This window comes from Gymnodraco acuticeps, unplaced genomic scaffold, assembly GCF_902827175.1.
Source record: "Gymnodraco acuticeps unplaced genomic scaffold, fGymAcu1.1, whole genome shotgun sequence".
NCBI lineage: Eukaryota > Metazoa > Chordata > Actinopteri > Perciformes > Bathydraconidae > Gymnodraco > Gymnodraco acuticeps.
This window is the reverse complement of record NW_022991861.1, coordinates 217,118-243,179: the sequence shown is the minus strand read 5'-3', so window position 1 is coordinate 243,179 and position 26,062 is coordinate 217,118. Positions and strand designations below refer to the sequence as shown.

At 47.0% G+C, this 26,062-nt stretch overlaps 1 protein-coding gene across 1 annotated transcript; it reads left to right on the top strand.

The window, feature by feature from the left end:
* Window positions 1–2,823: 2,823 nt before the first annotated feature.
* LOC117535444 lies at window positions 2,824–4,873 on the top strand. The gene is made up of 2 exons (XM_034199899.1): window positions 2,824–3,979; window positions 4,078–4,873. The coding sequence occupies exons 1-2, from the start codon at window positions 2,864–2,866 to the stop codon at window positions 4,231–4,233; spliced, it is 1,272 nt and encodes a 423-aa protein (XP_034055790.1). The 5' UTR covers window positions 2,824–2,863; the 3' UTR covers window positions 4,234–4,873.
* Window positions 4,874–26,062: the final 21,189 nt, after the last annotated feature.

The window sequence follows — 26,062 nt, the reverse complement described above, 5'->3', positions numbered from 1 at the left end:
CTTAATTTGTCCTCTTTTTTATAACCCAATATGGGTGTTTCCCCATTAAGATCCCCAGGGGCACGAGGTTCTGGTGGTGTGCATGAAGGGGTTTAGTCCACGTGAGGAGTGCTCAAATGTGGGAGGATGTGTAAGGCAGCGGAGGGTAAAACAAGTTAAAGTGTGAACCTCCAGCAGGGCAGGTGGTGCTGCTGTGAATAAGGCCGACTATGGAGTCCGATGGGCGGACTGTAAAGCACCGCGAAATAGACCCCCTGATAGGTAACCAGGGCCATGAGAACATCCTCCATAGGAGGGTGGGTGCTGCTGCTGTGAATAAGTCCGACTATGGAGTCCGATGGGCGGACTGTAAAGCACCGCAAAATAGACCCCCTGATAGGTAACCAGGGCCATGAGAACATCCTCCATAGGAGGGAGGGTGCTGCTGCTGTGAATAAGTCCGACTATGGAGTCCGATGGGCGGACTGTAAAGCACCGTAAAATAGACCCCCTTATAGATTACCAGGGCCATGAGAACATCCTCCATAGGAGGGTGGGTGGTGCTGCTGTGAATAAGTCCGACTATGGTGTCCGATGGGCGGACTGTAAAGCACCGCAAAATAGACCCCCTTATAGGTTACCAGGGGCACGAGTTTCTTGAGGGTGTAATCATCTGGGTTTAGTCCGTGGGGGAGTGCTTAAGTTCGGGGGCCCGGGGTCCCAAGGTGCGCGAGGTTATGGAAGTACGCATGTCAGGTAGATATGCTGGAGGTCTGTAGTCCGTGTTTTGGGTCTCTGTGAGCGGCCAAAGTGAGGTGGTTTTCCCGGTGTATGTCATGGAAGTCTGACATAGCCTGTGTCCTGTGAAATAGCCTGTTTGCCCATGTCAAATCTTATTATGAGGCACTATTTTGGGATACATTTTATCCATTTTAACCCCTTTCTCTGGTTCTTCCAAAAGTTAACTTTAACTTATTTAGCCTCTGGAGGAATGCAAGGGGAGTTGCCAGGGGAGTCTACCTGCATTATGATGCACTATTCCCGGGTACATTTTATCCATTTTAACCCCTTTCTCTGGTTCTTCCAAAAGTGAACTTTAACTTATTTAGCCTGTGGAGGAATGCAAGGGTAGTTATCATGGGACTCTACCTGCATTATGAGGCACTATTTTGGGATACATTTTATCCATTCTGTACATTTGGCTTACCGCGACTGGTAGTTAATGTCGCTACGGGGGACGCGTATATCCCTAAGGTATGTAAGGGAAATTGTGTGTGCGTTCATTACAGCTGCTATATATGATGTGAAAGACTTGTACTCGTTGGAGCATTACCACTATTGACTGCTTGTGTGCAAGGTAATGTTTCCTCATTATTATTGATTGTTGTACAACAAAATAGTAATTAATCAACTATATCTGTGTTTTATTGATTCCTCTCCGTTTTATTATTTCCTTCTGTGAGTGCTGAATTGCCACAACAACACAGTCAGAACAAATTGTCTAATTATGTTGGCTCAATTCACCTCATGTAGCCCAGCCCCTTTCCACTTACCGTTAAAAATGAAAAAGGGTTTTTTCTTCCGGTTTAGCACTAGCCGCAATGTAAACAATGAATTGTATTTGGGATTGTTCACAGATACACTACGCCAGGGCTATTCAATTAGTTTGGAATGGGGACCGGTTGATGAAAAAGATCCAAAGCAAGGGGCCGGGGAAAAGATGGCTTAAAATATGAGCAATCATTTTTTCTGACTCTGGAGGAATGCAAGGGGAGTTGCCAGGGGACTCTACCTGCATTATGAGGCACTATTTCCGGACACCTTTTCACCAATTTCACCCCTTTCTCTGGTTCTTCCAAAAGTTAACTTTAACTTTTTCTGACTCTGGAGGAATGCAAGGGGAGTTGCCAGGGGACTCTACCTGCATTATGAGGCACTATTTCCGGACACATTTTCAACATTTTCACCCCTTTTCTGCGGTTCTTCCAAAAGTTAACTTTAACTTTTTCTGACTCTGGAGGAATGTAGGGTGAGTTGTCAGGGGACTCTACCCGCCTTAGGAGGCACTATTCCCGGATACATTTTATCCATTTTAACCTCTTTCTCTGGTTCTCTGGTTGCATCCGTCTCTGGATCATGTAAGAATGCATCCGCTGCATGAGGACTTTGGATCGGATACAATTGTTGCCTGGATGACCCCCAATCATGGTTCTTACCAAACTTAACGTTTTGAACTGGTCTCCGGAAGAAAGTAAGGGGAGTTGCCAGGGGACTCGACCCGCCTTAGGAGGCACTATTTCACCCAGTTTTGGCTCCCGCCTTGCCTGGATGATAGGACCGATAGATGACAGGGATCTCTGCCCGCCTAACGAGTGCCTAAATGGGACACCTTTCGCACGATGATGCAAATGGGTTATTTATTGAAAATAAACCGGAGAGATTTGACATGGGGTCTTTCTAGTTCGCTGAGTGCAACTTTCTTATTTTCACCTATCCTTCTTTGTCCCCCCCGGTTCTATACATTATACTGGTGACACTTCCCGGTACCGAAAAGCTCAGGCATACAAAAATGATGGCGATCGGTTGTCCTATCTGTAATAGTCCCTACCGTGCCCTGAGCAAGCACCTGCTGAGGAACCATAGTGTGCGTAATTTAGTGGAAAGAAGAATTCTGCTGTTGTTGGCGAAAGGACGGATAAACATTAGGCTCCATCCCTGCATTATTGCAGGATGCGAGTACAACGGGACAAGGCTGGACCGCCACTTGTACAGAAACCATGTTGAGCTGTCCCGGCAGGAATTACATGTGGTTTTAACTAAACTAAAAATGAAAGTGGCCACGAAGAAGATTTATTAACTCAGTTTGACAAACCCCACAGTAGCAATGATTACCTCTTGGGATGTGGACACTGTGGGTGATGATGTCCTGTCACAACCTCCACCCTTGTCCCCAGTGATTAAATGTGACAACCCGGACTGTAAGGAATGGAGGATGGATGCAAACAGAATGAAGGCTCAGAGGGACATATATGCTGCTGAGGTGAAATCCCTGCGCTGCATGCTGCAGCAGAGGATTAAACGTAACCGAAAGAGGATGAACCAGAGGGCCGAGGACCAAGAGCGGGTGTTTCTAAGGAAACGATCCCGAACAGAGTCAACACCAAAGAGGCTGTCCAAGTCCAAAGGTCCCTCCTGCAGGAAGTCCCCCATTGCCTCTCACACACCTGTATCCAGCTCCTCAGAACCTGCATCCATAGATACCGAGGCCTCGTCATCTTCCCCTCCCATACATTCCCCCTGGTTCAGCGGCAGGGGCCGGGGGAATCGAATGCGGGACATTACATTCCCACGCATCATGGAGAAGTATCTGCAAGGCTACCGGGACCATTATGAGGGCATCGATCCAACAGTGAGGCTCCAAGAAAACGCAGTCTCCAAAATAAGCAGAGTCAAATCATTCCTAAGCTTCATGGCACACGGTTTCAATCGCCTGTCTGACTGGCTCTTTTTGAGGGATCTGAAGAGGATACGTGGGTGGTCCCGGAGCCTGATAAAGTCAAGCCTACAGGTCACGACATCTGACTTCTATATCAAAAATATATCACACTTTCTCAAATACATGAATGAAACACCATGCAAGGGGAGCAGGCTCAACCAGAATGACATGATTTTAATCACACGGGAAGTTGCTGCCATCCTGAAGTCCATGAGAAAGAAGGTGTTTATCCACCAGATGCAGGTGAAGCGGGACAAGATGGAAGGTCTGCCAAGCCATAAAGACATCATGGCATGTTTGACTGCGGCCAAAACTCGCATCCCTCAGCTCCTGGACGTGATGACCAGCAATCCGACTCACGCAACCCGGAGCCTGCTCTATGGGTACATGACCCTCAATTGGAGCTGCATTTATGGGCACCGTCCGGGGGTCTACTCCAACATGACCAACACGGAGGTCCTAAAGGCGGAGATAACTGGCACTGCCTTTGGCCACCTCATCCACGTGAGTGAGCTATTAAAATATGTGTTTATTCTGGCAGTGATACACATGTTGTGGATGATTGATACTTGTATTGACGCTCTCTAACTCTGTCATAACAGGTAAGCAACCACAAGACGGCCAACGCGTTCGGGGAAGCGCAGATGTACCTCACCATAGAAGAATTTGGATGGATGAAGAGATGGCTGGAAATCAAGGGGACGCTGACCGGCACCAACAACCGCTACTTCCTCTGCATAGCGGGGAAGAACCCATAGAGGAACCTTGCCACCTTCCTGAGGTTGGCATGGGCTGATGTTGGACTAAAAGGTCCCATTAACTTCACCGACCTCCGCACAGTCCACGCCGATAATGCGAAGAGGTTTCAGGACATAAGCAACCGCCAAAGAGTGAGTGATTTCATGTGTCACAACACTACAACTGCAGACACATTTTATGCCAAGAATCCTTCTTTGAAGGAGGCTGCGGACATACGAATGCTCTTCACAGAGTCACTGCAAGCAGCGGCCGCAGCAGCATCAGGGGTGAGTGAAGACAATTTGGGGGACATTGACATCCACAGTGACCGTGACAGCTCTGGAGAGGAGCATAGCCCTACTCCCTACCAAGACTCCACCGATACCGAGACGTCAGATGAATTATACAAAGACTTCAACGCTTGGAGAGCGGCGAAGAGGGAACAGTCAATGGCCGAACACAGTCCCTCAGACACGGGTGAAGAGAGGGTGCCAGCCTCTGCACCAACTTCACCCGATACGGACAATGTTGCCAGGGACCAACTTGTAAATATGCAATGTTTTGTTGTACTCAGTCCGCTTGTGCTGGATGAGTTAATAATGTTATAATGTTATAAAGTGTCAATGTATATATTTCTGTAAATAAAGTTTGTTAAAATTACTTAATTTGTCCTCTTTTTTATAACCCAATATGGGTGTTTCCCCATTAAGATCCCCAGGGGCACGAGGTTCTGGTGGTGTGCATGAAGGGGTTTAGTCCACGTGAGGAGTGCTCAAATGTGGGAGGATGTGTAAGGCAGCGGAGGGTAAAACAAGTTAAAGTGTGAACCTCCAGCAGGGCAGGTGGTGCTGCTGTGAATAAGGCCGACTATGGAGTCCGATGGGCGGACTGTAAAGCACCGCGAAATAGACCCCCTGATAGGTAACCAGGGCCATGAGAACATCCTCCATAGGAGGGTGGGTGCTGCTGCTGTGAATAAGTCCGACTATGGAGTCCGATGGGCGGACTGTAAAGCACCGCAAAATAGACCCCCTGATAGGTAACCAGGGCCATGAGAACATCCTCCATAGGAGGGAGGGTGCTGCTGCTGTGAATAAGTCCGACTATGGAGTCCGATGGGCGGACTGTAAAGCACCGCAAAATAGACCCCCTGATAGGTAACCAGGGCCATGAGAACATCCTCCATAGGAGGGTGGGTGCTGCTGCTGTGAATAAGTCCGACTATGGAGTCCGATGGGCGGACTGTAAAGCACCGCAAAATAGACCCCCTTATAGGTTACCAGGGCCATGAGAACATCCTCCATAGGAGGGTGGGTGCTGCTGCTGTGAATAAGTCCGACTATGGTGTCCGATGGGCGGACTGTAAAGCACCGCAAAATAGACCCCCTTATAGGTTACCAGGGGCACGAGTTTCTTGAGGGTGTAATCATCTGGGTTTAGTCCGTGGGGGAGTGCTTAAGTTCGGGGGCCCGGGGTCCCAAGGTGCGCGAGGTTATGGAAGTACGCATGTCAGGTAGATATGCTGGAGGTCTGTAGTCCGTGTTTTGGGTCTCTGTGAGCGGCCAAAGTGAGGTGGTTTTCCCGGTGTATGTCATGGAAGTCTGACATAGCCTGTGTCCTGTGAAATAGCCTGTTTGCCCATGTCAAATCTTATTATGAGGCACTATTTTGGGATACATTTTATCCATTTTAACCCCTTTCTCTGGTTCTTCCAAAAGTTAACTTTAACTTATTTAGCCTCTGGAGGAATGCAAGGGGAGTTGCCAGGGGAGTCTACCTGCATTATGATGCACTATTCCCGGGTACATTTTATCCATTTTAACCCCTTTCTCTGGTTCTTCCAAAAGTGAACTTTAACTTATTTAGCCTGTGGAGGAATGCAAGGGTAGTTATCATGGGACTCTACCTGCATTATGAGGCACTATTTTGGGATACATTTTATCCATTCTGTACATTTGGCTTACCGCGACTGGTAGTTAATGTCGCTACGGGGGACGCGTATATCCCTAAGGTATGTAAGGGAAATTTCCTCTCCGTTTTATTATTTCCTTCTGTGAGTGCTGAATTGCCACAACAACACAGTCAGAACAAATTGTCTAATTATGTTGGCTCAATTCACCTCATGTAGCCCAGCCCCTTTCCACTTACCGTTGAAAATGAAAAAGGGTTTTTTCTTCCGGTTTAGCACTAGCCGCAATGTAAACAATGAATTGTATTTGGGATTGTTCACAGATACACTACGCCAGGGCTATTCAATTAGTTTGGAATGGGGACCGGTTGATGAAAATGATCCAAAGCAAGGGGCCGGGAAAAAGATGGCTTAAAATATGAGCAATCATATTAAGATCTTCAGATACAGTACAACAGCTTAGTGGAGTGCATATATTGTGTTTAATTCAATCAAACAACATAGCCCCAAGGCCTTTGTTGATCTAAATGCTAAGTTGTGTAACGCAAGACACATTGAGAGCATCATTGCGAAAGGGAATGCAGCAAAATAATCGTTTTTTTTCCAATTACATTGTTTTCATAATCGTTGCAAGCCAAAATCGTAATAGAGATTAAAATACGATTAATTGCACAGCCCTAATTCAAACCTTATTTAAGTAAAAGTATGCAAGTATTATCAGAACATTTTATGGCACCCTCTTATGTCATAGTAATGATGGTGCTGTTGAGATCTTCATAGTATCAAGTGAATACTTAAAACGAAAGTTAGTTATAATCAAATATGATCAATCACATTCTTGTATAAACCCATAATGAAAATGCTTCTTGATGGCTTTTGAATATGCATGTATGTTTACGATTTTATCTGTTGCTGTGTTGATAACTTTGCATTTTAAAAAGAGGGTGTTGAGATCTTCATAGTATCAAGTGAATACTTAAAACGAAAGTTAGTTATAATCAAATATAATCAATTATATTCTTATATAACCCACGATGAAAATGCTTCATATTTTATGATTTTCTATATTTACAGTATAAACAAAAAACAAGTAGTTTGTTAAGTTGAGTGTGTAAGGCCTATAATGGTTTCACTGATAAGGGAGAGACAGTTTCTTCCCTCTTCCCTCACAGCAGTACACAGGGAGGGGGGCTCCTGACTTAAGGAGAAAAAGACAGAGGCCCCAAAAAGGCGGTTATGTCATAGCCATAGAACAGGGGTCGGCAACCTTTTTGATATGAAGTGCCATTCAAAAAAATACATTTTATCAGCGTGCTGACGATCGTGAATTATCAAGGGGGGGGGGGGGGGCGGGGGCGAAGAGCTCGGCGCTCGTGAACTGTCAACAGGAGGGCGGGGGGAGCCTCGCTGCGAGGAAGCAGTGTGTGGACCTGTCAGGGATGCTCTGATCGGATCGAGTGGGCGGGCCTATGGGGATCTTCCATTTAAAGTTATGTTTAAAACTCAGTTAATGGGGCTCATTCATCACTGGCGCTTCCACCAACAACAACCAACATAATTGTTACATTCAAATGAAGTACATCATTCAAGTTTACATTAACTTTGGATAATAACATGGGAGAAATGAGCGGAAGCGCTCTCTTTTCCTCTCTCCCCCTCTCTCTCCTGACAGCCTATCAGTATCTCATGCAGCTCACTGATCCAGTAATGAGTGACCCGAAATTGAAGAATAAATATATGTATAACTAGTTTAGCTTGTTCCAGAGGTAGATCAAATAGCCAAGTGTGTTAGGTCTAACGGCCCCTACACACGGCGGCGTGCGTTGCCGCTTCAACGCTTCTGCCCATCCACTTTGAATGGGGTAACGTCACGATTCACCGAACTGCATTGTGGGAGCAAAGCGTAGCTTCTCTCGCGGTGCTCGCTGCAAAAGTAGAGCAATGTTCTACTTTTGACGCCTCGACGGAGGCGTCAGCCAATCAAATCATATGCCAGTATAAGCTCTAGCCAATCAAACCGCGGGCTTGTGTGTCTGGGGTGGGAGATTCATGTGTTTGGTTGTTGGTCGAGTTTCAGCCTCCCCCGCCGGTAAGCGACAACGCACGCCACCGTGTGTAGGGGCCGATACTCTTGTGCGTTTTGCTCCGCTCACCGGTCCGTCACAGCGGGTGGAGCTGCTGGATTTCTGCTTCACACACATTGCATTCCGCTATTTTATTGTCATTTTCGGACACTTTAAAATACTGCCAGACCGGTGAAGCCATTTTGGAGAGAATGTTTTGCCGCACACAGAGAAAAGTGTCATGTATTTTACGTCATGCGATCGGCTCTCGCGATCTGCATTTTCAGAGAGCACCGATCGATCGGCAGAGAGTGAGTATCGGTCGATATCGTTCGGTGGCCGATCGATCGGAGCATCCTTAACTTACATGATGCCGAATTTAACAAACAAATTTAAATAATTTGTTTAAACAGCATAATAATAAGGACGATCGTCCGTTCTGTGATTCTCCAGAACACACATGGCCAGTCCGCCCCTTTGTAGCATATTATTTCAATGAGAGATGAGCAGATCGCCACTGGGCTTTCAACTAAAGACACAGCCACGCAAAAACTGCGGAATTTGTACAGCTCCTTATGGGTACTGCAATTTGTGAAGTGCTTTCCTCTGTGGTGAAACGATCAGCACTGCACCACGGAAGAAAGCGGCAGAAAGTCACCTGGAGTTAAAGAGAGCGGGCTGCGTTGCGTGCATGGCTTCCTTCTGCAGGTAACGGGGAGACGCACTCTGGCGGCGGTCTCGTTCAGGATCCGAAAATAAAATGTTAATGTTTTGCACACTTATTTAACTTATTCCTAGTGTGCAACTGGTTACGGTGCCGCGTGCCAGGGGTTGCCGACCCCTGCCACAGAATATGTCTGGTCATGTCCAGTCCTGTACATCAGAGGCCATGCCCAGTTTCCACAAATATGGGTGTGGAGGAGTTGTCTTATGTTCTATCCTGTTTTTGACCATAAAGACACTGGCGGATGGGGAGGAACTTTTTTTTTTGGAGCGAGCGAGAGAGAGGAGGGGGGGGGGGTTCCCCTGGTATGCTCTGTCCCTCAGAGCTGGGTCTTTGCTCTCGGTAAGGTTCTCTCAAACTTGGTAAATATCTCTCAAATGTATTGGTTGAATGCTGAGTGAATTACTTTGTTTAATGAGTGGAATGAATTGAGATGTGTTTGTGAGTATTAGTAACCGCCACCTATGATGATCTTCCTCCGAATACCTGCGGGAGATAGGTATGTGTTTGTGAATGTTAGTACCCGCCATCTGTGTCGGAGAGGAGTGTGTTTGTGAGTTATTAGTAACTGCTACCTGTGAGGATCTTCCTCCGAATACCTGCGGGAGATAGGTATGTGTTTGTGGATATTAGTACCAGCCATCTGTGTCTGATAGGAGTGTGCTTGTGAGTATTAGTAACCACTACCTGTGAGGATCTTCCTCCAAATACATGCGGGAGATAGGTATGTGTTTGTGGATGTTAGTACCCGCCATCTGTGTCGGATAGGAGTGTGTTTGTGAGTTATTAGTAACTGCTACCTGTGAGGATCTGAAAAAAGGTATGGAATTGATGTGAATTGATTTGGTGAATGAAAAGTTGAATGTGCTTTTTATTATCACCGGTCTTTTATGAGGAAATGTCTCTAAATTCTATTGGGAGATTTAAAAATCACAACTGAATTGGGCAGTTGAAATTACAATTTTGGTAATAAATGTAAAACTGTGAATAAAAGTTTCATATTTGAACATGATCACAGCATGATAGGTTTAGTATGATTATAATGTTGTAACGAGAGAAGGTAAAAACCCTGTATTAGTTTGGACCTATTTTTCTTCAAATAAACTGATCCCACCTTTTGGACTGGGACAACTTAAAAGACATCTGCGCTCTCCTCTCCTGCTTCAAAGGTAAGATTGCACCCTGCCACACTCACACTTAGGTAGGGCCACACCTCATTTACTGATATCAAAATCCTTCGGGATCGCTTAAACAGATTTAAGAGAGTCGTCTGAATTGAAACAGAAGTTAATGGAACCTGGTTCTTCAGGAGTTAATAGAGGTGAGATCTTGCTGAAGTTGGTGGATCTGAGCCAAGCAGTAAACGTACATAGACTCAATAACTTCGGTTAGGTTAATTAGTAGGTCTGAGTAATTTGCTGGAATAAATTATCAGCTCCGCACCAACCCTGTCAGTGTTTCATTTATGATGTTTCTTGATTATTTTGTATGTTGCATTTTACTGCAGTAAATGTTTAAAGTTGCGCTTGTATAGATGATTATAGATGAGGGAACCTGCTAAATATTAAAATATGTGTGTTCTTTATATACAGTACCAGTCAAAAGTTTAGACACACCTTCTCATTCAATGGTTTTTGTTTATTTTTTATTTGTTTCTACTTTGTAGATTAATACTGAAGACCTCAAAACTATGAAAGAACACATATGGAATTATCTAGTTAACAAAAAAGTGTGATTTTTATTCTAGATTCTTCAAAGCAGCCCCCTTTTGCTTTGCACACAGCTAGTGCAATTAATGGCTCACCAACATTAACATTAACACAGATATGGTTGAGATTAATCAATATTCAGTTGCACAACAACAAATAATAATATTGGAATACATCACCTTGCTTCAACAGCAACCAATCGCGGAAATGCCCCAACGAGTAGCAGTTTTACACAGGCATATATAGCTACTGTAATGAACACACACACACACATTTTCCCCTATGGAAGCCATACTTGTATATGTTTCAGATGTGGAAATGTCACTATCTCATGACGTCTTTAACTAACAAAGACTTAACTGTATTATAACCTGAGGCTCTACCGACTGAGCTATGGAGCCTCTTTGTACTTCCGCTCACCCCTAATAATTACGGGGGAGACGATGGGGCCTCTTCTCTGGAAATGTAACTCAATAAACACATTTGTCTTAACTAACCATGTGACTAGGCATACGACTGATATAACAAGACGATGGGGCCTCTCTGACCTGTGTGACCTTAATGAATAAGCAAGAAATACGCTGTAATAAGGAATCTCCCATAACAAGGTCGTCACCTGGAATGGTTTTCCATTAACACATGTGCCTTGTCAAGAGTCGATTTGTGGAATTACTTGCTTTCTTAATGTGTTTGAGGTAGGGTTAGTGCACAGTGGAGAGCCCTATTTGACTACTGTTGAAATCCATATTATGGCAAGACCCACTCAACTCAGTGAAGAGAAACTACCGTCCATCATCACTTAAAGAAATGAAGGCCAGTCGATCCGGAACATTTCAACAACTTTGAATGTATCCTCAAGTGCACTCACAAAAACCACAGAACGCTATAATAATTCCATATGTGTTGTTTTATAGTTTTGATGTCTTCAGTATTAATCTACAATGTAGAACCAATTTAAATAAATAAAAAACTTCGAATGAGAAGATGTGTCCAAGCTTTTGACTGCATCTAATACTAGTGTATATACGGAGCCACAAAGGTTCATGGAGAGAGAAAAAAAGACGCTGTCAGCACGCTTCTCCATGTTTGTGATTGGTCAAATGTTGCTAACCCCGTCCCTTTCACATGAACGCGCTCTCAGCCGGACAGAGAAACCCTGGTTGATTTACTGAGTTGATCACACAGATGTGAGCCACCTAGAAGGCCCAGGCAACTATATAAGGATGCTGTTTGTTGATTTTAGCTCAGCTTTTAACACCATCATACCTGACATACTCGTGGAAAAACTGTCACGCCTAGGTTTCCCATCCATCTTATGCGCCTGGATAAATCATTTCCTTACAGACCGTCCTCAGACAGTAAAAATAGGCCCTTATTGCTCCTCCACCCGCACCCTCAGCACTGGCTCCCCGCAGGACTGCGTGCTGAGCCCTCTACACACTCTACACACACGACTGGTCTCCCATTCACCCCTCCAACTCCATTATAAAATGTGCAGATGACACCACTATGGTCAGCCAAATATATAAGGGAGACGACGAGTCGGCATACAGAGACGAGATCCTGAAGCTGTTTGCGTGGTGTTCAGCTAACAACATACATCTGAACACAAGCAAAACAAAATAAATCATCATAGACTTCAGAAAGCACCGTCCAGAACCCACCCCCCTTCACCTCAATGGAGAGAGAGTGGAGAGGGTCTCCACCTTTAAGTTCCTGGGGGTTCACATTTCAGAGAGCCTCAGCTGGACAGCACAAACCACTGCAGCAGTTAAGAAGGACCAGCAGCGACTACACTTCCTGAGAGTGCTACGGAGGAACCGACTGAACAAGAAGCTGCTGGTGTCCTTCTACCGAGCGACCATCAAGAGCGGGCTGTCATACTCCATCTCGGGGTGGTATGCAGGATGTTCAGCTGCGGACAAGAAAGCCCTGCAGAGAGTTATACGGATGGCAGAGAAAACCATCGGCTGCCCCCTGCCCTCTCTGGAACACATCTCCACCTCCCGCTGCCGCAGCAGAGCTAACACAATCATAAAGGACAGCTCTCACCCAGGTCACAGACTGTTCTCTCTCTCCTGCCTTCTGGGAGGAGAGACAGGAGCTTCAAGTCACGGACAAACAGACTCAAAAACAGTTTCTACCCCTGGGCCATCAGGCTGCTCAACCACCACACATAATGCAATAACCGTAACCATTCTCACACATACACACACTTTGAATGCACTTTATTTACTGTTTTTATATCAATATTTTAAACTATTTATCCCCCCGTATGATTGTTTATGTTGTCTGTCCTATTGCCGTGTTTTTTAGTGTTATGTACGTGTTTGTATTTGTTGCACTCCGGGACAGAGTTGCACTCTGAATCTCGTTATACTCTGTGTATAATGACAATAAAAGGCTTTAACTTAACTTTAACTTTGATAACCAGCTTCGTAGGAATCTGAGAAGAGCAGCAACAGCTGCAAAGAGAGAGAGATTCCGGAGCTAAGAGGCGGCGTCGCTTACGTCTCTCTTACGTCGAGGCGTGCAGGAAACTAAACCCACATCCCCTGAACATGGGTCGACTGAAGAGTCTCGTCATGCCTGCCTACAAGCAGTAGTGCTGAGCAAAGTGACTAGAAGTCAACCACACACTTATAATATTGTATATAATATTATAAGGCATAATGCCCCTTTCACAGATTCTGCGTCATCATGCCCTGCCCCTGCATCTTCTATTTCAATCTTTTTTGCAGATTTAGCGTTTTTAGTGAGAAAGAATTCCGAGATACTTTGTTGTGCCGATGTAACAGAGTTATAACGGTTGGTGTAAAATCCTGGTTAAATTGGAGAATTACGCCATCTGGTGTTACAAACGTGGGCCTGCATTACTGTAGCTTTGTTACCGCAATGGATTGTGGGAGATTCTCATACCACGTGAGTATCTCTTGAGAGTAAGGTGCATGGATGCATAATAAGAACTGGATACAGCGTGGGAGGCGGGGCCTCATTAATTCCTATGAGAGTTGCTCATTGGCACATGATGATAAAATGGCCCAACTTTTGAGAGAGCGAAACGTCACAGATTTTCATTTCAAACCTTTATTTATACAGATAAATCCCATTGAGATCATTGATCTCTTTTTCAAGGGAGACCTGCTCAAGTAGTTCCACATGAAACATAAAAACATAAATAGAACAACAAAAGGACATCATACAGCATCATTTACATAATTATCCACATAAACAGGTACCAATAGCTTCCGATTGACTAGCATCCAACCGAGCTTTAAAAACATTTAGTGGCACCAGATTGCTCAGTTTCCATTTAATTTGCAGACTATTCAAAGACAGAGGAGCTGCGCATCGAAAAGCTGTCTTCCCTAAGACAGTCCTAGCAGTTGGCACATTTAATAAAACCACAGCATTCGATCTCAGGCAGTAGCCACTTACAATTTTCCGTGAGATCAGGGAGCAGATATAAGATGGAAGTTTCCCTAACATGGCTTTGTATATACAAATGTACCAGTGACTGAGCCTCCGTACAGTTAGTGAAAGCAAACCAGCACTTGCATACAGGGTACAGTGATGGGTTAATGCTTTACAGTGTGTCACAAATCTCAGTGCGCTGTGATACGCAGCATCTAACTTGACCAGGCAATTGGCAGGTGCATTCATATACATCAAATAACCATAGTCCAGCACAGGTCAAAAGGTCACAGTGACTAGCCTTTTCCTGGCTTCAAGCAAGAAACAGGACTTGTTCCTGTAGAAGAAACCTAGCCTAACCCTGCTTTCTGAAGCCTGACTGATGTTTAGACAGGATGTCATTTGTACATAAAAACACCTTTACCTGTTCACTCACTAAGCGTTCAAGAACCTTAGCCAGAACTGACAACTTAGAGATTGGCCTATAGTTATTTAATAAGGTGGCCTCCCCTCCTTTTAGCAAAGGCAGGACATACGCTGACTTCCACAATTTTGGAATTGTGTTAGTGCTGACGGAGAGGTTAAAAAGAGTAGTGAGAGGTGGATCAATACAATCTGCAGCTATCTTTAAAAAGAAAGGTTCTACGTTGTCCGGGCCGGCCGGTTTCTTAGGATCTAACTTGGTTAAAGCTTCACGAACAACATCAACAGTAAAAGGGGTAAAACTAAAAGGGTTTTCCAACACACGTTTTTCAGAATCACAGACTGTGGTGTTCACAGAAGCAGAGTTAGTGACAGAATCAAATAGAGAACCACAGGACACAAAATGCTCATTAAAGCAATTTAGCATAGTGAGCCTGTCCGATATAGAGCCAGATGCTGTGGTAATGCACGGAGGTAGCTCATTACGGATATCGCCGGTGGATAACGATTTAATGGCTTTCCAAAATGTTCCAGGATTATTCAGATTCTTTGTGGTTACTGACAGATAGTACTTTGATTTACATTACATTACCTTACATTGCATTTAGATGACGCTTTTATCCAAAGCGACTCACAATAAGTGCATTCGACCAGGAAGACACAACCTTGAAGAAAACAGAATCATATAAGTACATCAGGTTTCATAGAGCCAAACATTTCAAGTGCTACTCAACTGGCTTTAGATAAGCCAGTCCTTTATTAGTATATAAGTGCTTAATTAATAGTTCTATCGCTCGAAGTGGAGTCGAAAGAGATGAGTTTTCAGTTTGCGCCGGAAGATGTGCAAGCTATCTGCCGTCCTGATGTCAATGGGGAGCTCATTCCACCATCCTGGAGCCAGGACAGCAAACCCACGTGTTTTCGCCGATGGGAACTTGGGTCCCCCTCGCAGCGAGGGTGCAGCGAGTCGTTTGGCTGATGCAGAGCGTAGTGCACGCGCTGGGGTGTACGGTTTAACCATGTCCTGGATGTAGGAAGGGCCAGATCCATTCGCAGCATGGTAAGCAAGTACCAGTGTCTTGAAGTGGATTCTAGCAGTTACCGGAAGCCAGTGAAGGGAGCGGAGGAGCGGAGTGGTGTGGGAGAATTTAGGAAGGTTGAAGACCAGATGAGCCGCTGCATTCTGGATGAGCTGCAGAGGTCGGATGGCACATGCAGGTAGACCAGCCAGGAGGGAGTTGCAGTAGTCTAGGCGTGAGATGACGAGAGCCTGGACCAGAACCTGAGTCGCTTTCTGTGTCAGCTGGGGACGTATCTTCCTGATGTTGTAAAGCGTGTATCTGCAGCAACGGGATTTAGCACTTTTGATTTGCGATGTGAAGCTATTCCTTAGCTGCCTAAAATGCAGCCATTCTACCTCTGAGCCTGATTTCCTAGCCTTTGCCCAGGCCTTGTTTCTCTCATGAAGGAGACTGGACAGATTAGCAGAAAACCAAGGATTGTCTCGTCCCTTTACTCTAAATGTACGCAGGGGTGCATGTCTATCAATGATCTCCATAAAACCAAGATAAAAATAAGACCATGCGGTTTCTACATCAGCACACAGATCGATGTTACCCCAATCAAAATCAAACAGGTCATGCACAAAACCCTGCTCCACAAAATGTTTTTTGTCTCTCTTAATGATAATGCGAGGTTTAACCTTTTGGACCTTAGTGTCCCTAATTGTGGCTACAGCACAGTGGTCACTCACATCATTTGCAAATACTGCCACAGATGAATATTTATGGGGAACATTAGTTCAAATGAGATCAATTAGCGAGTATCTATTAGGGGACTTAATGTTAGGGAGAGTAGGACTGTCCACAATCTGAGTAACATTTAAAGAGATACAAAGGTTTTTAAAATCCTCTGACTGCAGTTAACCAGTCCCAGTTAAAATCTCCAAGTAGCACTATTTCCTTGTAGTCTTTGTGATAAAAGATTTGCTAGTGAAGACAAGGAGTCTTTGACAGCTGAAACAACTCACTACCATGACCTGTTGACCCTTTGCCACTTCTATATTTATAGCTAAAAATTCAAATTGCTTACTGATCGATTTGGAAACTAATGTGGTTACACTGAACTTATTCTTAACATAAATGGCAACGCCAGCACCTTTATTAGGCCGGTCGGTACGATACACATTAAAACCATTTAAGGCAATGTCAGAGGCCAACATAGATTTGTTTAGCCATGTTTCTGATAAAACAATGACGTCAGCGTCAGTTGAGCTCACCCAGATACGGACAAAATCTAGTTTACATAACAGACTGCGCACATTCAAGTGGATGAAACCCAACCCAGACCTAGCTTTAAAATCAGCAGGAGTAGCGATCTGACTACTACTACTGGGCGGACCAGGGTTAGGTTGTACATTTCCTGACAGTAATAACAACAACAAAAAACAGGCATCTTTTCCTCTTAAACGACACAAATACATTGTCATCTAATTTAGAAACACCGGAAAAGTCTGCGAGAGTGTGATTTGAGCTTAAGAAGCAGTCCTGAAGAACCATCATCGCAGGAAAACAAAAAAGACAAACATATTTTGTCGAGCAGATTGTCTGTGACAAGGCAACCGGTAATTGTTTGAGCAACACATCCGAACCTTTGCAGGGGATGCCCACTGCGGGTGGCAGAACAGACCTGAATCCAGTAGACTTCTCAGAATGACTAGAGATCTTCTCATAGTCCAAAACAGTTAACAGGCACAGCAGAATCCCGATATGGGCCATTTTCCCAGACCAGCACACAGTATCCGCGATGTTCCTGGAGCAAAATCAGCACAGCAGCAAAGGACAGGCGAAAGCAGCAGCGTGGAAGTGCTCCGGTCCCTCCATGATATCCCCGACTGAAAGCAGGCCTCTGCAACAGCAGAACCAGGACCGGTGGAAAGCAGGCCCCAGCGGTGGTAAAATCCTCCTCCGTACAGCAGCACACGCCCGGTGGAAGCAGGCCAAGCCCGAAGCGTGGATCCTCTCCGTCTCTCCGCAACGACTCCGGGGTAAAAACCTCTCCAGTACAGCCGTATTCTACAGGTGGGATCAGGCCTCCGTAGATCGCAGATCGCAGGCAGCAACAGGTGGAGCCGCTCCGTCTCTTCGCGACGTCTCCGGAGGAAAAAACACCTCAATACAGCCGTACTCGACAGGTGGGAGTAGGCCTCGGCAGATCGCAGACTAGTGATGGCAGTTTGACACTGAAGCTTCGAACGGAGCTTCAACCCTGGACTTCCTATTCCATAGAATTACCCAGCATGCCTGAGAAGTACTTTAACCAAAATGCTCGTTCACATCAAGCACGTCAATTTGCGTACACGTAACAGCACCGCGCGTTCATGACAGCATGGTAATGATTTGTTATTATGATGAATTTGATATTAACGAGGCGGCAGTTAGCAGCTAGCGGCTAGCTAGTAATTATGCTAATGTGAACATCAATCGTTATGTACTTATATTACGCTGTAACAGGATCTAGTGATATCCAACAGAGCTTCATTTAGCATGAAATAATTATTACACTGTGTATATATATATACAAAGTGCAATAAGCTTCTTAGTGCAATAAGAAGCTACAGGGACGTTAATCTAACGTCGGTAATATTAACTTTATTTAATACTACATTTACGGTAGAAGATTTAAATCATACAGCCCATGTAGTATAATAATGAATTACAGCAAACATGTGCAATATATCCATTATTACAGCTCCGTGGGCAGTAAGGCGATATGGGTCCGTTCTTATTGTGCATCCATGGGTAAAGATAAACACATGTAGTGCTGCACACGTAACTTGAACGTGCCGGGCAGCGCGGTACCGTGGGATAGATGCACGTTCATAATGCAGAGGGAAATAACTCTTAGAATAACGTTATTAGCACATTTCTACAACTTGAGGAAGGAATGTTTTTAATAAGGGCTATACAAGTGTTCATACTGGGTAGTTTATTTAGTTTAAAAAAAAGTATCCAACGATTTACAGACCACTCTTTCCCCACGTAAGTCAATGGGATAAAGTGTGTCCGGGCCTGGCAACCAAACGGAAGTGTAGTACCGCCGTTTGGCCACCACGAATATTTTCATCTGAGTCCAGCGCACTTCCTGGGGGCTTGGTAAGGTGCTATTGTATTATGTCAGTGGACAAAATGTATGCTATTATTTTATTAGGACAATAACGTTCTGTTGTGTTTGTTTAGTTTAATGATAGTCGTTTAATGCTCACAGCAACATGTTTGTTGTGTGATTGGCTATTTGTGTTATATGATTTATTAATGTGACCATGAATAGAGAACCGCAGTGACGCATCCTAAAACCCGGAAGTAAACTCCTACCGGTTCCTTCTTCAAAAACGCAATGCAATGTCTCCATAGGATTTAGGAAAATAGCTGGAAATAAGGTCTGTGGTTGAAACACATTTAAGAGACGGGTCACGTTTTGTTCAGCCGGATAATATCCACATGTCTACCCTACTTTTATCAATAAATCTAGTTGCCAGAAGCAAAATGCTAACGTTATGCTATGAACAGTTTGCAGGAGGCAGGGACTTGCTTTCAAGCAGAACAGGGCAAACAAACTTACCGGGAGTGTTTTACGTGTTCGGTTTAATGACGTAAAACGGCCTGGACAACTTCTGTAGTCCTATTCAGCCACTTGGTAACAACCATCGTTTTTCAGACACGTAAACTCTTCAAAAATCACCAGCGGGGTCACTGCTGATGGATTTAATGTCGTAGAATAAAACGTGATGTGTCTCTTCAATTTGTGTCAAACACAGACCTTATTTGGAGCTATTTTCCAAAATCCTATGGAGAAATTGCATTGCTTTTTATCGAAGGAACCCGAAGTGGTAAAAATGCTAACTTACTTCCGGGTTTTAGGACGCGTCCCTGCGGTTCTCTATAGCTAATTTGAGCTAATAGGCTAACGTGAGCGTGGTGCTATCTCTCCAACATAACGCAGCTCAGGTGTCCATTTTATGTTGTCCATTGAAATGCAGGTATGTGAGTTTTGTACACCAGTTTGTTTATGTTTAATGTTTCACATGTTTTATACTACCACTATACGATCATTGTTGTGTTGTTGATTATTGGACACTTATTTTGTAAAGGAGATTTTCATACCGCGTGAGGATCTCTTGAGAAACGCAGCTCACGTGTCCAACTAAAAAAACATTTTTAATTTTTCTTCCCTGAAGCTAAATAATTTATTTTATAGTTTAAAAGTATCATTTGAATAATAATATATAATATAAAATATATCTCAGGCACAATGAAATGTAATCAAAAAATATATATCAAAAACATTTACAAATTCAAATGTGCAGGCAGAGGAGCTCCGCCTGCCTGACGCTAGGGGGTGCTGAAGCGCCCTCAGCACCCCCCTTCCAGCGCCCCTGGTCTAAAGTGTTATTAATGTGATAATAAAGTGTTACTGAAGAGTTTAAAGTGTTAATGAGTCCATTCAGAGGTTTATCCAGACACACGGATGATGGATCAGTAGAGCTGGAGCTCACACACACTTTCTCAGGAACACAAGAGAGAACCGGAGCGACGAGACGCCACATGCAGGGCTCGAGTTAAGTGTGAGCCAATGGAAGCTGAGCTCCCACAAGGAGGGGCAGGGCTCGAGTTATGTGTGAGCCAATGGGAGCTGAGCTCCGACAAGGAGGTATGATGTCACTGCTTCCGTGGGAGCTCAGACCTTTAGGCGCATTCACACTGCCTCCAACGAGACAGACATGGAGTTGGCAGGACCCCCAGCGGAACCTCCAACGGACCAGGACATTGGGTAGGGACTTGAGACGTGACTCAAGTAGGGACTCGAGAGGAGACTCGAGGGGAACTCGAGAGGGGAACCAAGGGGGAACTCGAGAGGGGACTCGAGAGGAGACCCGAGAGGGGAACTAGAGAGGGGACTCCAGAGGGGACTAGAGGAGAGAGGAGGGACTAGAGGAGGGACTAGAGGAGGGGACTCGAGAGGGGACTGGAGAGGGGACTCCAGAGGGGACTAGAGGAGAGACTAGAGGAGGGGCTAGAGGAGGGGCTAGAGGAGGGACTCGAGAGGGGACTGTGGCGGCTGGGGCCGGGACCATGGCTGCTCGCGCCAGAACTGGGGCTGAAACCATGGCCGGAAATATGGCTGTATGATCCAGTTCTGAAGCCGGAAACATCGCTGTATGGGCCGGTTCTGAAGCCGGAAACATGGCTGTAAGGTCCGGTTCTGGATCCGGAAACATGGCTGTAAGATCCCGTTCTGAAGCCGGAAACATGGCTGTAAGGTCCGGTTCTGGAGCCGGAAACATGGCTGTAAGATCCCGTTCTGAAGCCGGAAACATGGCTGTATGGGCCGGCTCTGGAGCCGGAACCCTGGCTGCTAGGACCGGTACCTGAGTACGAGCTGGCTTCCTGACCTTGCGTCTTTTAGAAGTCTTTTGGAGGCTCCGTGGACCTCCAAACGCCAGGCGGGATCCCAAGAAAGGGTCAGAGAATGGAGACTGGCACTCAGGGCTGAATGAGAAAACTCTGAGAAACTCAGGCAATGAGCCTCTCAACAATAGGCGCATTCACACTGCGGTACTTTTCCCACAAAGGTTCATGTGAACTTAGTTCATGTGAACTCTTTAGTTCGCATGAACTAAGTACAGATCGCGTTCACACTGGAAAAAGTCCGTGGGGGTGGATTAGGCAAATGAAGCCGCTGACGTCACTTCTTCTTCTTCTGCTTTGGGTTTACTGGCAGGCCGCAAACCACTTCACGGCGTATACTGCCGCCCAAAGTCCCCGGCCGGAAGTCCCCGGAGTTGGGGACTGGCTTCAGTAGAAGCTGCTGGGAGTCCCAGCAGCTTCTACTGAAGCCTTCCGAGTAAATCGCCAGAACGCCGACACCTCCACATCTCCACCATTCCCATGTTTTATTTTGTGTTGCCATAAGTTAGTCTCTCTGCGTTTCTGCGCTGGGCTAATGCTAATGCTAATAATGCTAATGCGAGGATAATAAAATGGCGGCTTCACAAAACTTTTTGGGAGTTTTACGGGGCGTGGTTTGCAATCCTTCCAGCCAATCAGAAATTGTGCTCTTTTCTCACAAGAGAGCCGCTCGAAAGTCCCTGCTCTCTAGCAGTGACTTTTGAGGGGGTAAAAAGGTTCACATGAACTAATTTTAGTACCGGCTCTTTTTGGTGTGAACGCGATAAAATAGTTCACATGAACTAAGTTCACATGAACCTTTGTGGGAAAAGTACAGCAGTGTGAATGCGCCGATTGATATATATAAACACTAGATGACTCACCCGCGCTGCTGGCCAATGGAGAACGACGTTGCCACTTGGCCGCCATCTTGCCACAGGCAGTTCTCTCATTCATAACATTATGGTTTACTATTTAAATAACCATAGCTTGCTCAATTTTCAACCAATTTTGAAACCGTTTGGTTTTTTATAAACATCAAAGATGTAGTTATGATACTGCATACTTATAATCATGGACTTTCATATGAAAATAACATTAATCAGATAAAGCAATAGCTATACACACACACAATGTATTTATATTACATATTTGCCGGTGTATACATTTCCATTTATTTTATTATATTGTTAATATTTAAAATAAATTATCAAATTAAAATACATTTATATTTGTCACGATCTGTCTTTATGGTGTTTTGTCTTGTCTTGTTTCATGTTTTATTTTTAAGGTCTTCACCTCCTGTCTCCTGACCCCCTCCACCCACCCTGGTGGCCTAGTGATACGCCCCTCCTCCGGACCCCCTCCACCCACCCTGCTTGAGGACTTTTGTGTTTTTTTTTTGGGACGTCTGGGATCCGTCCCTTGAGGGGGGGTACTGTCACGATCTGTCTTTATGGTGTCTTGTCTTGTCTTGTTTCATGTTTTATTTTTAAGGTCTTCACCTCCTGTCTTGCCTGTTTCTGTCTGCGTTGTGTCTTGTTTGGATTTGTCTGTGGTTCCCTGTCGTTAGTTCCCTGGTGTGTCTGATTACCCAATTGTGTTCACCTGTGTTTTCTCCTCCCTCCTCACCTGTGTCTTGTTTGTGTAATTAGTCTTGTGTGTATTTAAGTTCTGGTTTTTCTGTCTGTCTTTGTCGGTTCGTCTTTTGTCATGACTAGTTTGTCGGTGAGTGTTCTGTTCTGTCTGTTATCACCTAGCCTTGAAATAAAGGAACTTTCACTTTAATCTGCATTTGGGTCCTACCTGCTTCACACACCGTGACAGTACGAACCGACCAAACAAATGGACCCAGCAGATGATCCATGGGAGGTAGAATTACAGCATTTTACCTTCTATCTGGCTTGCTGCTTCGATTGGTGGAAGGAAGCGTCCAGTGTTCGGCAGAAGAGGGCCGCTCTGGTAGAGGCGCACCGGTTGGCAGCAGAGAAACTATGTTTTGTTGAGTTCTTACCCGACTGGATTTTGGACTTCCTTGAAACATGTGATTCCCGGCCTGCTAGCCCCAGGCATGCTAACTCCATTTCTCCCAATTCCCAACCTGGCACCATACGCCTTGGTGGGTTCCGCCTGAAGTCAACCCGTGCTTCTGCCCCAGTTCCTGCTCCTGTCCAGGAGTCGTATTCCGGAACTCGTCAGGCTTATGGAGGTCCACGGAGTATTCAGGAGGCTGCTAAGAGGAGTCGTCGCAGGGCCAGGCTGGCAGCCCGAGCCCCAGTGGCCGTTGTTCCGGCTCCAGTGCAGGCCCCAACAGCCATGGTTCCGGCTCCAGTGCCGGCCCCAGCAGCCATGTTTCCGGCTCCAAAACAAGCCCACACAGCCATGATCCAGGCTCCAGTACAGGCCCCAACAGCCATGGTCCCTGCACCAGAGCTGGCCCATACAGCCATGGTTCCGGCCCCAGTTCCAGCCATGGTTCCGGCTCAAGTACCGGCTCCAGTAGTCATGGTCCAGCACCTCGTCTCCTGCTGGCTCCCCAGCCGACGCCAGCTCCCGAGTCTTGTCGGCGTACCGGCCGACTCCAGCACCTCGTCTCCTGTTGGCTCTCCAGCCAACACCAGCTCCCCGAGTCTTGTCGGCGTACCGGCCGACTCCAGCACCTCGTCTCCTGCTGGCTCCCCAGCCGACGTCAGCTCCCCGAGTCTTGTCGGTGTACCGGCCGACTCCAGCACCTCGTCTCCTGCTGGCTCCCCAGACGACGCCAGCTCCCCGTGTCCTGTCGGCGTACCGACCGACACAAGTTCCCTCTCAAGTCCCCTCTCAAGTTCCTACCCGAGTCCCCTCTCCAGTTCCTACCCGAGTCCCCTCTCCAGTTCCTACCCGAGTTCCCTCTCGGGTCACCTCTCGAGTCACCTCTCAAGTCACCCTTCAAGTCTCCTCTCGAGTTCCCTCTCAGGTCCCCTCTCGATTCTCTTCTCAAGATCCCTCTCAAGTCCCCTCTCAGGTCCCATCTCGAGTCTCTTCTCAAGGCCCCTCTCAGGTCCCATCTCGAGTCCTCTCTCGAGACCCCTCTCAAGTTCCCTCTCGAGTCCCATCTCAAGTCACCTCTCGAGTCACCTCTCGAGTTCCCTCTCGAGTCACCTCTCGAGTCCCCTCTCCAGTTTCTTCTCAGGTCCCCTCTCCAGTTCCCTCCAGAGTCCCCTCACCAGTTTCCTCTCAAGTTCCTTCTCAAGTCCCCTCTCCAGTTTCCTCTCAAGTTCCTTCTCGAGTCCCCTCTCGAGTCACCTCTCAAGTCCCCTCTCGAGTCACCTCTCGAGTTCCATCTCTAGTCTCTTCTCGAGTCACCTCTCGAGTTCCATCTCTAGTCCCTTCTCAAGTCCCTCCTCTAGTCACTTCTCTAGTCCCCTCTCTGGTCCCTTCCCGAGTCCCTCCTCTAGTCCCATCTCTAGTCCCTACTCAAGTCCCTCCTCTAGTCAATTCTCTAGTCCCTCCTCTAGTCCCCTCTCCAGTCCCCTCTCGAGTTCCCTCCTCTAGTCCCTCCTCTAGTCCCTCCTTTAGTCCCTCCTCTAGTCCCTCTTCGAGTCCCCTCTCTAGTTCCCCTCTCGAGTTCCCTTCTCTAGTCCTTTCCCTAGTCCCTCCTCAGGTCACTTCTCTAGTCCCATCTCCAGTTCCCTCTCGAGTTCCCTCTCGAGTCCCCTCTCCAGTTCCCTCTCGAGTCCCTTCTCGAGTCCCCTCTCGAGTCCCCTCTCCAGTTCCCTCTCGAGTTCCCTCTCGAGTTCCCTCTCGAGTTCCCTCCTCTAGTCCCTCCTTTAGTCCCCTCTCTAGTCCCCTTTCTAGTCCCTCCTCTAGTTCCCCTCGCGAGTCCCCTCTCGAGTTCCCTTCTCTAGTCCCTCCTCTAGTCCCTCCTTTAGTCCCTCCTCTAGTCCCCTCTCTAGTCCCCTCTCAAGTCCCCTCTCTAGTTCCCCTCTCGAGTCCCCTCTCGAGTTCCCCCTTAGTTCTCCTCTCGGTTCCCCTCTCGAGTCCCCTCTCGAGTCACGTCTCAAGTCCCTACCCAATGTCCTGGGCCGTTGGAGGTTCTGCTGGGGGTCCTGCCAACTCCATGTCCTGTCCCGTTGGAGGCCCCGTCGACTACTCCTCTGCCGGGGGTCCTACCAATCGTATGTCTGTCCCGTTGGAGGTCCCGCCGTCTACTCTCCTGCCGGGGGTCCTGCCAGCTCCTTGTCCTGTCTCGTTGGAGGCCCGCCGACTACTCTCCTGCCAACCCTTTGTCCTGTGCCGTTGGAGGCCCAGCCGACTAGTCTCCTGCCGGGGGTCCTGCCAACCCTTTGTCCTGTCCCGTTGGAGGTCCCGCCGTCTACTCTCCTGCCGGGGGTCCTGCCAACCCTTTGTCCTGTGCCGTTGGAGGCCCCCGCCGACTACTCTCCTGCCGGGGGTCTTGCCAACCCTTTGTCCTGTGCCATTGGAGGCCCCGCCGACTACTCTCCTGCCGGGGGTCCTACCAACTCCTTGTCCTGTTCCGTTGGAGGCCCCGCCATCCTCTGTCTTGCCGGGGGTCCTGCCAATCCCGTGTCCTGGTCCTCTTCCGTGGGGGATCCTGCCGAGGCCTGTCCCACCAGCTCCGGTTCCTGTCCGGCCGACACCGGGTCCTGCCCGGCCTCCGGAGCTCTCTGGTCTTCGCCCTCGAGCCCGGCCCCCTGAGAGCCGTGGTCTTCGCCCTCGATCCCGGCCCTCTGTGAGCCGTGGTCTTCGCCCGCGATCCCGGCCCTCTGTGAGCCGTGGTCTTCGCCCGCGATCCCGGCCCCCTGACTCTTCCTGCCGCTGCCCTCGTCCTCGAGCCCGGCCCCCGGGCCGTCCGCCCGAATACCCCTTTTTGAACTCTGCCTTGCCCCCGGGCCGTCCGCCCGAGAACCCCTCCTTGAACTCTGCCTTGCCCACGGGCCGTCCGCCCGAGATCCCTTCCTGGTCCTCTGCTGTGCTCCTGGGCGGTCAGCTCAGTCCCGTCCTCCTGACCCCCTCCACCCACCCTGGTGGCCTAGTGATACGCCCCTCCTCCGGACCCCCTCCACCCACCCTGCTTGAGGACTTTTGTGTTTTTTTTTTGGGACGTCTGGGATCCGTCCCTTGAGGGGGGGTACTGTCACGATCTGTCTTTATGGTGTCT